General features: G+C 34.2%; 2 protein-coding genes across 3 annotated transcripts in view; both read left to right on the forward strand.

The window, feature by feature from the left end:
- LOC110440277 (NAD-dependent protein deacylase sirtuin-5, mitochondrial-like) overlaps window positions 1-3226 on the forward strand; it is a 17491-nt gene extending 14265 nt beyond the window's left edge. Inside the window, exon 7 of the mRNA XM_021483251.1 lies at window positions 512-3226. Within this exon, the coding sequence (XP_021338926.1) occupies window positions 512-581 (70 nt within the window). The 3' untranslated portion in view covers window positions 582-3226. The remainder of the gene's footprint in view (window positions 1-511) is intronic.
- A 3135-nt stretch (window positions 3227-6361) lies between these two features.
- LOC110440266 lies at window positions 6362-11941 on the forward strand. 2 transcript variants are annotated; one of them, XM_021483239.1, is made up of 3 exons: window positions 6362-6466; window positions 10435-10663; window positions 10855-11941. In XM_021483239.1, exons 1-3 carry the CDS (start codon window positions 6456-6458, stop codon window positions 10990-10992), a joined length of 378 nt encoding a protein of 125 aa, XP_021338914.1. In that variant the 5' UTR covers window positions 6362-6455; the 3' UTR covers window positions 10993-11941. The 2 variants fall into 2 exon arrangements, with proteins under 2 accessions (XP_021338914.1, XP_021338915.1); XM_021483240.1 differs by lacking the exon at window positions 6362-6466 and adding an exon at window positions 8221-8332.
- Window positions 11942-16866: the final 4925 nt, after the last annotated feature.

Here is a 16866-nt window from a genome sequence, read left to right on the forward strand (position 1 = left end):
CCCCCCCCCCCCCCCCCCAACTGTTAGAGTCAAAGTTGCACCTACCAGGCAACAGGGTACAAAAAGTGTCAACTCTGCTAGACCTTATAGACAGAAAAGTGTATTAGGAACATTTGTTCCTCAGTGTCCAAAGAAAAAACTAAATCTACATCCTGTCCAGATTGAGGAAATAATATTTATCACATGAATGTATCGCATGAATGTAACAATATAAAAGGAATTTAGAAATACAGTATTGTCACTTAAATTGCAGTTGAAAGCTACTTAACGTAAAAATCTTCAAATTACTAAATAGTAGAGAACTGACATTAAGAGTTCGTACTTCAGATTAAATTAAAACATGTAAAATCTGAAAATCAAATAAAGATTGCCATTGGAAAATGACCATTGAAAACATAAATTGCCACTTGTTATAATGATTTTTTAAAACCTGGTACAATGTACCAGTATAATACAATTATGCATGTAACTAACAATTCTCTTACTAATTTTTGAATTGCTCCTGTTTCAGATTTCACTTCCAGGGAGCAGCGGGAAGCATTGTGCCAGAAGTCTTGGCAAAACACGAGTCTGAACCCTGACACAACTGTAGCCTGTCGTGTCCATCTATGACTTAACACAGTGAAAGGAGTGTTATACACTTAACCCCTTGACAGAAGAATGTCAGTATGTTAGCCTGGCCAGGTTAAATGGTGTGTAGTCACTTCTGAAGCGTCATTAATTATAAGCTACAGGGATGATTTTGGAGTGAGTCTTTAGATCATGTGGCCATTGGTCTGTAGAAATTTCATTGAAGAGCGCTGTTCAACTTTCCCTTCTGTATGTATTTTACAATATATGACTCATCTGTTATTCAATGAAAAATAACATCCCTTCTGATTTGTCGGGGTCAACGTGGCAAAGAGTTAGTTTGATTCCTACAGCTATCCTAGGGACTTTCAAAATAAGGAACCTGAAACTGCTTGGGAGGAAACAACAATACTAAAATCTCAATGCCATATCAGTGCAATAGATGTCATGGACGCCAAACGAACTATATATTTAACTTCTGACCATCATTATTTTAGAAGAAAACCTCCACTGGTGGAATCAGACATATATTACATATGTATATGTCTCTGGTGGAATCAGACATATATTACATATGTATAGGTCTCTGGTGGAATCAATGAATTGCAATTGAATTTGTTGCATTGTGCCTTTTGATGATTAATATACTATGATTAGTATACTGGTAATTTGTTATCATTTAATATATATATGTTTATATATTTATTCCAAAATTTTTTGGATACTGTTATGCTATATATATATACTCTTACAATGTAACGGAATGTGTTACCAATATTTATACATTTATTACATTTTACCAGTAAAATATCCCTAAGGTTTTACAGTTAATATAAAGTTGTTAATTTTTACTTTTTGTTATTTTCATAATAAACCTATACCAATCAGAGAGCAGGGTTTAGTGTAAAAAAATCACAGAAGATTGCATGGAGTTGTGACATTGTGACGTCACAATATTCTGAACAGCATTCTCTGTCGCCACATTTTTTGGGGTGGGGATGGACTGACCTGTTCTCATAAGGACATGTCATTTGAAAGGAAAACGTGATTAACATATAAGTACTAGTGAAAAACATAAAGTTAGTCTCCTCACTTTTATTAGAAACTGAGAATATCTTCAATATAAATAAAGTAAAACATGTGTATCTTAAGGGGAGATAACTCTGGTGTACCTGAACTCAATGCAGTCTGCTCTCCACTCACAAAAGTCACTTCAACTTCAAAGCATGATTGATCAGAGTTTACGGTTACGTTTTACCCTAATGGATGTATAGCAAGGAAACGCGTCCCTCGATTCACATTGTATGTGTTCTTTCATAACTAGAAACTGGCAGGTAACATACAATTTTTAGGGTTATTTCCTGCCCTTCCTTTGTGATTTGTGTGTCTATGTTACAAATAATTTGTTGATTTACTTTTTGCAGTATATTTTCACAGAAACTGCCATATACATTGCACGGCTTGATGATCACGCACCTGCATCCTAATTGTCGACTATATCGACCCTATTTCAGAGACTTAAGTTATCATATTTTATATTTTGAAAATGTCTTCACCACTTGGAAGATGCATTGTCTCTTTCCACACACTTCAGTTGAACGGGGCTACACACAATAAATACAGAATGAAATGGCCCCTCTCTAATCCTAACAGTTTTTAATTGTTAAGTGGTTGGGGGCTAGAAAGGCTGGGTTTATTCAGTTCAGTCAACCCTTGTCTACCACACAATAAAACCCTTCCAGTGGCATTTTGGCGTTATAAAGGGATTCAGATATATATTCAGGAACAATATCAGATTTGTGAAAACTGATGAATGTAAAAGGTTGTTGACAAACGTTGGCAATAAGTGATATGACATTTATACCATCAAGGTTTTATTTAACATATGGCATTATATTGAATTTTTACTGTATAGTAATAAATTAGGGGCACTAAACTCGATCACAGTTCCCCTCTAAAGTGATAAAGGAGAGGGCAATATATTGAGGTTTTAGAGTCTAGTGAGAGCGCATTATATCGAGGTTTTAGAGTCTAGTGAGAGCGCATTATATTGAGGTTTTAGTGTCGAGGGCATTAAATCAAGATTTTACTTGATGTGATAAGGATGGGATATCAAGGTTTTACTGTCTTGGTGGTTATATGGGCTATTAAATTCTTGCACTCATCCATGCAAGATTGATACATTTGTAAATATGAATTGTATTATTTCCAATAATTACCCACTCCTGTTTCTGTTTTCAGGTTCATTATAACAATTCCTCGAGTAATTAATGGAACAATTACTGTGTATCATGGTAAAGACATCAGTTTAAATAGGGGCTAGCTTTTGAGGTTGAGAATTTACAATTTTGTTTGAGACTGCAGGACATCAATTACTACCTCTTTATGTAGAAATCAAGGTTATGGAATGTTTGCTTTCTACATTAAAGGGGTATATATTATAATATAGGTGTTTACTTCATTTGATTTAAGAATAAAATTGATAGATATTTCATAATTATTTCTTCCTCAATTCTTTCTATATTCAATTAATAAATATAATATGTTTATTAAAGTATGTACCTTATCATGAAATTATTCTTATCACCATAAAAATAATGAAAAAGAGGAAATATTTGCAAAAACTCCATTAGACTTTTTTCTTAACTCTTTCACCACTGTATACCATAATGGACTCATCCAGATCAATGCATGGTAGAGTCTACTAAAGTTATATAGGGTTGAAAGGGTTAAGGGCAGTTGGAATTTAGTTGAAATTTGCTGATTAAGCATTTAATATACAATATTGAAATTCATTTTTTTAAAAGGTGGTTGCGATGCTTTTAAAAGAAGGGTCTTATCAGTATATGTACTGATTTCATTTGTACTAATAGAGGCGTGGCAGTAAATCCTAGCTCAGCTTTCATTAGATACAAAAAACTAGGTAAATACATATAGGCTGCGGCTTGGGATCTCTGCCTTGTCCTTTGATAAGATGTATACTATAGCCAGAGACCTATAATAGGTCTCTGCTATAGCTTAATACTAGACCACTGAACAATTTAAAGGTGACACTTGATCAATTTCATATACATAATGCACTGTTTTAGTTAATAATTTCTTTTAAAAAAGAAATTCACTTTTAGGGATTTTTTGACTGGTAGTGAAGCCAAACAAAAAGACAACAGGTTCAATTGGATTACATAAAAAAGTTAAAATGTTCTCTTAAATCATCAGCAGTTTTGGGTGACTTGTAAAAACCAAATGGTCAAGTCAAGATCAATTACACCACGGACTTGGATCTAATTACGTGATTACACTTATAAAATATGAAAAAGGTCTTATTAAAAGGTACTGTATGAAATATTTATAGAATGAGAGACTTGATCAGAAAGAATGAAAGTAAAAACATAATTTTATGTGTAGCATGGTAGCCGGAGTAGCATGGATTTACTTTAGAGGATCATGAGAGCCCTCTCGCACGAGGACACTAAATGGTTAACAAAAAGCTGACCCCGGGGCTAGCCCCCACCTCCCGCAGTCTTCTGATAAATTTTATTGGGGAATAAAATTGATATTTTAAAAAAAGAAATGGCAGTTGGACAGGGATCCTTTAAGTTACACAACAATCAATGTACTGAAACAAAAGTCAAACGAGACTCCTATATTACATATAGTTACACAACAATCAATGTACTGAAATAAAAGTCAAACGAGACTCCTATATTACATATAGTTACACAACGACCAATGTACTGAAATAAAAGCCAAACGAGACTCCTATATTAAAAACTGTCTATATATATAGTTACACGACAGTTAGGCCTATTGCGTAGTGTCTATTGAGTGAGATAATACACATGAATAACCGCTTCAGAATTACGAGCATGAAAATTAGATAAGATTTAAGTCCATGATTATGAATAATGCCACGGACTTAGATAACAAATAACTAATCTAATTCCGTGCTAATGCTAACATTCTAAAATATTAGGGACTTAGCTGGACTATTTATATCAGATTGGCTTGCGATGATGCCACGGGCTATACTATCATCTCTCTAAGTCCGTGATGAAACGTATTGCTCAGTTTGTATGTCAGAAGTAGGCCTTATTGTGTAAACCTCTTTGTTTGACTACAGAGAAGTTAGGCTATCCAGAAATGAATTTGAACACTCCAATTTAGGTCCAAATATATAGCTACATTCTCACGATGGACTTCTAACTCATATATATACACAACACATCGTAAATTAAGCCTATACCACAGACTTATATAGCCTATACCAAGATCTAGGAAAATTGAGTATGGGGTTGATTAAAAACAAGTAGGGGAATGTTGGGCTGAAAATCCATTATTTAAAGACAACGTTATCGCCCTTCCCTATAAATGCACAACAGGATAGCTTTAGATAAGCCGTGATCATAAGTTGACATCGTTCGATTACCAAGTGATTGGTGTTCCTAACAACCCACTGTACAAGTATCCACAGTGTCAATTAAGTGATCAGTTATCACAGTGAGAAACTGAAATTAATTTATCAGGAAGTATAGTAAAGATATTGGCAGATATATATAACTTTCCTGATTTCGTCTAAGATAACCATTTCATGTGAAGTAAATTCCATGTGTGGTAATTCTGTTTTGTGCCTGATGTATGTTTTTTTTATTCCAAGCCCCTGGTAGAATTAAACATTCTAATTTGAACAGTTTTCACATCTTTATGCTTACATGTAGATGTTGAGAGAGAGCATATGAACTGTTGTTCGATCATTTTGTTTAATTTATATACAACACTGAAAAGTGTTTAAATTAAAGTTTGATTTTATCAGAGAAATAAGTATCAGTTATTTTAAAACGTCTACAAAACAAAATTGTACTTTGTGTATGTTATCTAAAGGGGAATCGTTTTGTTGACTCGAGGACAAATTCATGTTGTCAATTCGTTATAAAAACTTCCATGTTTAAATTCAGAGTTACATCAAAACCTCATTTTTTGCTAAAGTTTATTAAAATAATACGAAATGTATGCCCGTAATGTCCAGGTTACTCTCTTTACAACCATCCATTTACAGTCACCTTATGATCGAATGCGCCTTTCAAAAATAAAAAATAAAATTTTAAGTTTGTAAATACGGTAACTATACAATGCTTATGCACATTCAATAAAACATACGGTCAGATGTAATATGATATTTAATAACCAATTCGTTTGCTATTTTATCTAATCTAAACTTTTATGTTGAATCACGGAGATAACATCTAATCTAATTCCGTGGATTAATGTAGTCCTTTATATGAACATCTGTTTTAGTGTTGTTTGGCCCCAAATGTTTGTCTTGCATTTGCACAGATGTCCATATATGTAAAATACCGGTGACGTATAAAAACATATCTTTGTAAACAATAGTTACATCGTAAAACATATCTTTTGTTTACACACATGTAACATAAAATAAACAAATCGTTTGTACCCTGTATGAAGGTGACAGGTACCCCGGGGAAATGTTCGGGCGGTCACTTTGATTTTGTTAAACCTTCTCCTTTTTTGTTTGAATAATATTTCTTTTGTTCACATCTGTTGAATAGTAGAAGCCCCATCCCTTGGGGAATTAACTTGCGCTTCGCGCGACCCGTCAAGCGGAACAATGGGCGGGGCTGAAAGAGGTGTCAAAGACATTTGGACTGATTGAGGTACTCCTGGCCAATTATGAGATTATGTTAACGATTGAATTTAACTCTCCCGTGACAGGTTAGCTCTAAGGCATATATAAACTATGATTATAAGACGGTCAGTCATACCTGTCTTCATATCTGACATCATTCGGGAACCGAGTAATCGATAACGTGGATTGATATTTCATAGCGAACAATAAGAAGATATTTCATAAGACGTCTTATTTGGCAATGGCACAAAGGTATGTAGAAGATATACGTTATGCTTATATGAATTCTGTAAAACATGTATGTTTGCGGGAAAAAATCCAGTTTACATGACTGTGTGACCTATATGGTTTAACCAGAGACATAACTTGTATCATATGTCTCTGGTTTAACTTAACATATCGGACAGTAAGAGTGGACAAACACACGTTTACACATGCCTTCTCAATATATGTTGATATTCTGAACAGCAATTCCTTACCATGCGAATCCAGAAACGATTTCATCAAGTTTTGAGGGGTTTTCTCAGTTAATTAAACGGGGATTTTTTTCTCCAAGTTCAGTATCTTTATACACGTACATATATGCAGTCCTAGAGATTAAACGATGAAACATATTCATTGATATGAAGTCTATACCATTCAACATTAGTAAATCATGATGAAACATCTTTATTTTAGATACACATCTGTCCTGGGCAATTGTTTTGTTCATTTAGATTGTACAATCATGGAATTAGATTGTTATCTAAGTCCATGGTACAATTAAGGTTGTACAATTAAGAGTTCACAAAAAAACCGGATATTTTTAGTAAGGTTACAATCCTCATACACGTAGTCCAAGCTTGATATTGAACTATTAAACCTATACATTTAAATTAGGTATACACCAGTTCAACGTTAATAATTGTACAGCACATATATGTGACCTGGGCCAAATTTGTGTTTTAGATAACACCACAACACCATAAACATTAAAAACACCTGTACTACGGTTCAGTATATTCCCTTTTACGTATCAAATTTTATAACTTGTTTAGTTGTTCTTAAACAAGTACAAAACGAAAGTTTCGTAGCTTTCTATATGTAAATCTCGTTTGGAACTTTTCAAAAAATAGACTTGATCTTAAAAAGGAAGTAATACATATCTTGACAATGACATCAGCAGTGTAAATATTTATATAAAGGAGATTCCGCTCTGTGTTAGTTTCGGTTTACTTCACAGATACACTGCATGTATAATTAACGCTTCACTAGCTTTATAGATACAGGACATGATCGACTTCCATTTCTGTATAATTGGTTAGAAATAGAGTACATCGAATATGTGTTTTCCATTCTGAATAACGTCAGATTAAAAAAAATACTATATTCGCGTAAATTACGCAACAACTAAATATTTTGCACGCCCTAACGTGAGGGATTTCCAATTGAATATTTATTCCTGTTGTCATTGTCACGGAATTAAATAAGATCTATCTAAGTCCTAGTATCAAAAAAAATGTGGATTTTTCTATTTATTTTATCACGGATTTAAAATGCCCTATGCAGTACTGATCTGAATGAACTTTTTCATATAAAAACGTTTGTTTTAATTACAGGGGAAAAACAATTAGTAATGTTAGTGGTCACCCACACCCTGCTAAATCCAGAATAAAATAAAATAACCAACCACGCATGGGCACTTTTGTCGTCTCCGCCCACCTCACTGTCTCAATATACACATATAGGGTTTGTTTGGGGTGAACAGAATCCAGCTAATAAACTACGTCATTGGATTTGACCTATTTAATTACGTAACCAGTTTTGTTCCCATTTTTTTCAAAACGAAACCATTATCGATATTAAACCGACAATAATAAAATTAAAAATATTCTATTTAAGAAAAATGGGCAAAACCAAGATCGACTGAAGTTTACAGAGGTGAACGTTCTAAGGACATTTCCTGTTTATTCTTAAAATAGTTTGACCCTGTATGACGTAGACAAGAATCCCCCGCTAAGATAGATCTGATTGGTCGAGGCATTAGCTCTTTGTGAGGTACTGTTATTGTCGAAATTGAGTAATACATAACACACACACGAAGTGAGATATATTCTTGTTTCTAGGCCTAACCACAAGGTAAGTCTTACTAATTAATATCGGATATTTGTACAATTATATATTTTATGTTTGTAAAGTTTAATTAACCTTAATTTACATTATTTTGACGGAACAAAGTAACATTTCCTGCCACACACGGACAAAGGACACTATCGGTGTGACTGACATGTATCTAGCACAAGTATAGGGAGTGACTTTAGGAGGTTAACGTTCTTTGGGTACAAATCACATGTGAAGTCCAGTAATATTTATCAAATTATATGATAAAAATGATATAAATATTAATTGTGTTTATCTATGATCGCAATCATCGTTATAGTCAACTGTTGTGATAGAATGAAGTTTGGTTTCCTCTAGCTAGTTGTATATTGTGTCATACTTATGACTTAGGCGACCAAATTAACTCGCTCCCAAATATACCACTGCCCCTATTTGCCATTTAATTTCATCTTTTGATTTTATAAGATTTGAAATATATCATATATATCTTGTACGTAAATAATTTTAAGCCATTTTCTATATAAAGTATATATATATAGTCATAGATGAATATATACGTCTCTATGGTATATTTCTCTGCCAANCCGCCCCCCGCCATTTTCCAGAAACCCTTCCATTTCATCTACCACTCACCCCAAACTAGTTTATCCTTTGAATAAACAGCTCAATAATCGTTAACGACTTGTTAGCTTAACCTCAAAATAACGATAAAGTAATAATTACGATTTGTGTACAAATGAAATGAAAATTGAACTCAATTTACAATGAAACTGATATAAACAAGAAAAGAACACAATTATTTTGTTACTTGTGTGAATTAAGCTAGGCTAATTTTTTTTGGAAATTTCAATTTTAAGCTGAACACGCTTTTCTAAATGTCATAAGTGTCAAAACAACATCGCATAGATATGGCAATATAATCTTATTAGTGTGTTCCTGAACAACCGCTTACATATTCTTTTCTAAAGTGATATACTTTATATTTACGATACAATTAATTAAGTGAACATCTTGTACAAGTTGAATTTAGTAACCCTCTCTTGACTTGACTAAAGTCCACTGAACGTCCCCGGTATATGACCCCCATGGTTTCCGCTATACTAGGTGAATCAGCACTCATTGTGAAGTATATATATATATAGTACTATCTATCATAGCAGAACACTGTTGACAATCTACGATCATATTTCAGGGTTTATAAAGGTCGCATACCTCACTTGTTGACAAACAGATTTTGTAAATTATATATTCAGTTAGCAGCTGTGTGACTTTAACGCCACCTGTCGGTATATTTTGAAACTAGTGTAACAGAGGGTGACACTTGTGTGAAGGATCTTGTGTACATATATATATATGTGTATTTGATATAAAGATACTACGAAATAAGATCCGTCCGCAAAAGCTCAGTAGATCGGCAAAAACACATGCGCTTCCGCCCCAGGCGTACCCTAGCTTTACATATACTGACGTGACAATAGCTTCTTATAGATCTTTTTTGAACACATACCATTCGGGACTTGTGACAAGTATATAAAGTGCTCGTCGAAATAAACAATAATTGATTTTGATAATAAAATGGCTTCAGAAACAAACAGGCCCTCCACTTATAAACTCACTTGGACATGGTTTTACACCATTTCACACCCCGATTAACTCATTTTCGGATACATTATATAATTTTTCTGATCCTGATTTATGTCCCTTTAACAATATTTCGTCAATCATTTAAATTTGTTTTAATGCTGTCCACGCTTAGCTCTTGCTAGTTACACAGACAATAAGTATTGAAGCACATTGCGAAAAAATCAGTGACTTTTCCTGAATATTCAAACCAAAACGATATATTCTATTTTTAAAGATGAAATTCCATTTCTTACGAATGTCTATAACGAACACTGTTATAGACAGAGTAAAAGATAATACATGTATAACGTTTGGATGTGTGAATATATTCTATTGGTGCTGACTTTGTATGGGAACAAAGAAACAAATTGCTGTACCATTTAAATTAATTGTTTGTAACTTGTCACCTTGGTAAACATATATACCTACATATAATGCCGAAAACCAGCATATAACATAATGCCATTTTCAAATGTCTTAACTTTTTATATCAACAGCGATAAGATGTACTCAAGAAACCTTGTCCTCGGCAGTCAAAAGCCTCGCGATGGAATGGAAGAGAGCCTCGTTCCTAAAGAGAAAGCGGCATCAAAACAGAAGGCTGTTGACATGGTGACAGTATTCGTCCCGGAAGCTGTTGCAGACAACCAAGTCTATTGCAAATCTGTGACTTCAATCATGTCAAAACAAGACTACCAAAACTATCTCCCTGTCTACCGCCCGCTGGTAAGTTTAATTTGGACTCACAATTCTCTATCTGGAGTTACCAACACTTACATTCAACATACACCTGTTATCGGTAGGAATTAAGCCTAGATTCTCGTCAATAATACAATATTGATATATTTCAATCGTGCATATTTTCCTAATGTTGTACTATTCAGATTTGTTACTACATTTGATATTTTTTTCCCCAGACGGAGCCGTTGACACCGACTGCCGAAAATGGTCGCCCATGCTACGTGACTTTCCTCTACACGTTCCTGGTGATACTGTTCTTTCTGCTGCTAGCGGGAATATCAACGTGTATTTACCTGGCCGTCAAAGAGGAATGATCTAATTTGTTTGCGAAGAAACCGTGAGTGACCCAAGCATTGTCTTATGTGATGATTGTGATCAGGATGACGTCATTGAAGAATCTCGAGAGTGATGGAAAAATATTCTTTTACTGAATGGCTTCTAACAGATACACAATTGCATGAAATTTTGTGAGAATGTTGAACTTTTGAATGGTACTTGTCGCAAGTACAATAACATGGTTGTTATACAATGGAAGAAGGCGAAACCAAGAGGTGTTCCGAATTCTGTTTTTGGTAATGTTCTTCAGAATGAAGAACTTAGTGCTGTTCTGAATACATAATCAAGGCATCTTCTGAATGAACACAATTTCGTGTTTTCCGAATGAACAGTTTATTCGTATGGTTTTTCAGGATGGATTTTGGTGTTGTTAAGAATCAAAACAATGTTTCCACGAATGAATAAGAAAGGTGTTAGTCAAGGTGCCAAAGTTTTGCCTTTACAGCATATAACATGTTTATTTTGTGTTCACAAAAGAATGTGGAATTTGTACATATACGTTTGGATATGTGAATATTTTCTATTGGTGCTGACTTTGTATGGGAACAAAGACACAAATTGCTGTACCATTCAAATTAATTGTTTGTAACTTGTAACTTTGGTACACATATATACCTACATATAATGATGGCCAGTATTATGTGAACGCAGACACATCTGTCTCCGTCAATATGTGAAACACTGTGATATTAAATTTAAAAAAAATGTTCCAAAGTGACCTTTTGACCTTGGTCATCAAAGGGAGACAATCCTTGTCACAAAAGTCCCATTTTGCGTTGTTAGAGTATTTTCATCTGGTAGTTAGTATCCATTCACTCTCACTGTATAACTTTTAGCAATTTTAGCGTACGGTTTATTTGATGAAATTTATGTTATTCAAGAGGTTTCATGTGTGACCAGAATAAAACTACATGTATTCCTAAGAAATTTAATACTTTAATTTGATGCACGCATTCCATTATTATTTGTTATTTTTGGGATCAAATATTTTCGCTGCAAAATTTTTAATATAAAAATTGCTTTCAATCATGTACATATTTTGAAGTCTTTCTCTCATGAACATACTTTCTACTACATTATTGTCTTTTCTTTCTTTCTGTACCACTTCTCTCGTGCCCTGTTTTATCATTTATTCTAGTTATTGTTTTATACGCAAGTGAACTGATGACGAATCCTGACTCATTTAGACGTCTGAGAGTGTAGTTTAGGGGACAATTCCGATGTTAAGCGTCCCAGTGAGGCTGAGTCATGATGCCATGACATCACACACTACTTCGAATATTGATCTAAAGACCAAGTCGACAGTCTCGGAGCCAAATTTCGTTTTCATTACAAGACCATAATTTGAAATATTGTATATAGCATTCTGAATATTTTTCAGTTCGATACTAAGTGTTTTGTTATTATTCAATATGATATCAAATGTCATTAACTGACTTATAATTATTCAGAAAAGTAATGTTTTAGCTATTGTTTTGAAATGTGACGTGCATAATGCATTTGTAAGGTGCGTATGATTTATTTAATCTTTTTGTTCCGTTGTACGTGCGTTAATGTCACCGATTATAACATTTACTACGATTTTTAGCCAAATATTGAATGATTTGCAGTATAAGAACTAATTATGGATTTTAATCAATATGAAAAGTGTCAATTTCTAAAAACACAACGAAATGTCAGATTTAAAGGAGTACATATGTAATACACTCATTTGTACTTAAAACGTAATAACTGAATCTTAAACCAGAGATTTGAACATATTACGACGCTGTTAAACCTATACCGTGTTACACGCTTAATTGTTCCAAGTCTCAAAGTATGACGGCATAGAGTACAGTAGAAGCTTTGTTTTGTTTAAGATCTCTATTCTTAGAGTACAACAATAGTTGTGTGTCACGACAATATACAGTTACGTAATGTTCGCATTATTTTTGCTCAACGAAGCCACACAATTTACTAACGATATGGAATTTTCAAGCCTCGTGATGTCAATAAAATTAGTATTTTTTGTCGTTTTATCTCCGTCTTAGAACAATCAGTGTCTGATGGTTTTTATCATTTTCTAAAGTTAAATTTTACATTTAGTCTCAAGTAACATTACATTGAAAGAACATGTTTACGCTAAGCTTTGTTATGCGTTGATAAATGAGGTCTGAGAACGTCTGGATCAATTGCTGGATTGTGTGGGCGAGGAGCGGGCGGTAAGACAACAAGTATTATGGTTTAGATTAGCTGTTCTAACCTCTGTTACTCCCTTTTTATAAACTGCCATTTTCTGACATTATAAATGAACAATCGAGTTTCAAAATAATAACAAAATAGCTTCAACAATGTACACGGTATACGTTATGTTTGTGATAATGTATTTTGATATACATATATTTTTGAAATATTAATAATAAAAAAATAACAAAAGAAAATGAAATAGTGTCTGTTCTTTGTTTCTGTTTGCACTTTTCCTTATTTCTCTTTTCTCCATCCACCATAAAGGCTGGGTATTGAACCTCGCCCTGCATGGCAATACCTCACTTTTGGCTGTAGCGTTGAACGTTCGCCTAGGTCATGAGAAAGGCAATGGGTTCTGTTCATTGCCGGAGAATACCAAAGTCCTTAGTTGTTGTTATCTGATTAACGTGCAGCATTTAAAGTGATCACAACTGGTTCACACGTTGTCAGTATATTGCGACCGGGCAGAATGCTATGGCGGGTGCCTCAAAAATGACCGATTGGAAAACATATCTGTTTATAACCCAGATAAGTTCAAGTATAAAAAAAAAGGATTTCTACTAATCGACACCTACATTGAACGTTATCTTTTAAATTGTCAAGGAGACGGTTTACACTATGTTTGTAGCGATCTATGTATCCATTTTCCAGTCTTTTACCCATTTAACATTAACCCTCTAGTTTGTAAATCTATAAATGTATATAGACATATATATTCATCATACACATTTCGGGATTTTACGTCCTGACATTGTTTAACCAAGTAGAATCAACAGAATTGATAATGGTGAAAAAGTCAGTCATTTAGAAGTACGTGTACCTTAGACCTTGCATGTCATGTTATATAACATCATCATATATTTGTTTATGCTTTTACTGCTTTGACAGTTGAACGTTTGTTAAATTCTTCCCTTTGTAAGCTTAAAGTTTAGTGCTATATACATGTACTCGTTACTACCTAAAACATGACTCTGGAAATGTGTTGTCATTTGGACGTATGAATGATACAGGTGTTCACGCCTATGTTAGCGTCACTATGAGAACGTTTTGTGTTACTTTGTGAGAGGACACTTGACATTTCATAGTTCTATTTGATGTACTGGATAGGTTTGGAATTGAAAAACAAAACAATTATCATAAGGAAATGTAGTGTTGTCATATGAAAGACCATTGAATATACCATTTTTGTTCCATTTGATACACCGGGAACGCCGAACTGAAATAGTATTCGTAATTGTTGGAAGTCTTTTTCAAATGAGCATGAGGTCCACATCACATCGAAATATTCCGCTCTCTTTTGTCACCAAACGCATTGGAACATGAGTCGCCTCAGACAATTATCAAAGTGTGCAAAGGTAGATTCCATATACATGATTTCGACGAATATTTTTTAATTTCTGTTTGAAACCGTCGTAACGAGTTAGTACACATGGACCAGCCACTATTGTATTTAAATTATATATAATACCGAGCTCAACTGACAAATATCCTAATTTCGGTTATAATGTAGTTTACTTTCTGTCAGAATAGGTTTGGTTTGTATTAACGTCATCTCAATGGTTTCGACAAAACATGGTTTTCATCAATATTAGTTTAGTAGCCAATGAAGTTACAGCACGTACGAAATGTATTCGTGATCATATCGGGTCCGTTGGTATACGTTGCATCACGTAACAATTTTGCGCGATATTATACACATGAACACACTTAATAAAGCACAAAATGATAGTCGGGAAATTCATCGCATACAAGGTGCCCGGCCTCTGTGTGGAACCTTTATTCATTCATGCGAATTATATTCAAATATATATGGGATCGCTGTGATCTCCCAGACATTGCTTCGGCGACACTGGTCAGAAAAAGATCGGATAATGTTTGGTGCTGCTCATAAAACAAGTAATTGTTTTCGCTTTATTGGCATTACCACTTCATTTTATTCAGGATACCCTTGTTCGTTATCTGAATTACAACTTTCGCCTTCGGTACGTATTGAGATGCAAACGGACTACCTGGAAATAGATAGGTGACCGCGAGAAAAACAAAGACCTTAGGGAGACAGATGCTTTTGTTAACGTCCATAATGCAGACAAAGACAGCAGGGGCCGTGTGCGTATTAAAAGATGATCAGGTGCGCCGCCGCAGAAGGTATGTCCTACAGGTAAGATTATTTTATATAATATTCGGTTTGAAGTTTAATTTGGACCAAATGGGCTCTTCCAACGTTTTGGCTTCTAGCATCACCAACGAGTCCTTGTTCAAACATATTTATAAAACTGGGGTCAGTGAAAGTGTTGGATCCCGACGTATTGTGTCGCTGATTTTAAATGTAATAAACAAGAATCCTAATAAATGATTTATTAAAAGCAGATAAATCTGAGTTAGTGACCGTCCATCGAACTTTATAACAATACCACCAGAAGAACGCATACTGAACGTTGTAATTTTATAAAATAATCGAGACATTATTAAAAATCAACAGATTATAACATCTATTATTTTGTATATTTTAAACTAAACTTTTTTAGGGGGGTTTGCAGCTGTGCATGTGATATTGGACAGAGATATTGGACATGTTCGTCTGTGGACTGTTTAAACTTATCTTGATCTGTCCAAAAATATGATTGCAGTTTACCCTGATGTGTTCAGTGGGTTCTCTAGTGTAACCACGCTTGCCAGGTCTAAATATAGGATCGCAGTTCAGCCTGATACTATGGTGAATAGACTGTCTAAATTTACTCATTTTGATCAGTCCAAAAATATGATATCGCTTCTGCATGGCAGTCTCTTCAATGAACCGCCTGAACTTACCTCTCTCGATATTTCTTAATATATCATAGTGATTCTACCTGATAATGTGTACAGTTCACTGTCTAGACTAATTTTCGTTATTTTCTAAATATTATCCTTTCGGTTGATTTCTCTAATCTTGCGTCTCTTGATCTGTCTGAAAATCACAGCAGTTCTACCTTGTATTGATATAAATTGGTTGTGTAAACTTATTCATCAAAATGGTTGCAGTTCTACACGATATTGGGTTGCTTGGGTTTTTCACATAATGATCAGCAATTCCTGGAAATCCATCATAATTAATCATAATTGATGGTATGTTTCAATCAAATCCGAACTTAATTCTAATGTACAGAATATTACGTGTCGCATGTCCACTAAAGTAAACAGGAACATTTCATATTCATGAAAATATTATTGATGCATTGCACGGCGACTTCACTTTACAGGGTCATTTGTCACCAAGATATTTTCACGTGGTTTCAATTTTCACCAAAACTGTCCTGGTCGAGATTCGCTAATACTTGATATTGCGTATTTTATCGCTAAAGAAGCGGAAAGCATCATATACATTAAAAGTAGAATTAACAGCGTGTTAACAGTATATGGAGTCAAAATCCCCAAAGCGTGCCTGCGTGGGTGAAAGTGTTTTAGTTACCTATTAACACATGCATAGCTATTAATCGATTTCTCTACAGTTTTTGCTGTTGAGGGAAAGGCAGGCATAAAGCAGAAGATAAGCCTACATTGATTCCATAGTACTTCAGATACCCTTGATTACGTGACAAGAAATGACCAGACGAGTGTATTAGATGTATCAAGACTTATATTATACTGTC

Source organism: Mizuhopecten yessoensis, unplaced genomic scaffold, assembly GCF_002113885.1.
Source record: "Mizuhopecten yessoensis strain PY_sf001 unplaced genomic scaffold, ASM211388v2 scaffold11177, whole genome shotgun sequence".
Lineage (NCBI taxonomy): Eukaryota > Metazoa > Mollusca > Bivalvia > Pectinida > Pectinidae > Mizuhopecten > Mizuhopecten yessoensis.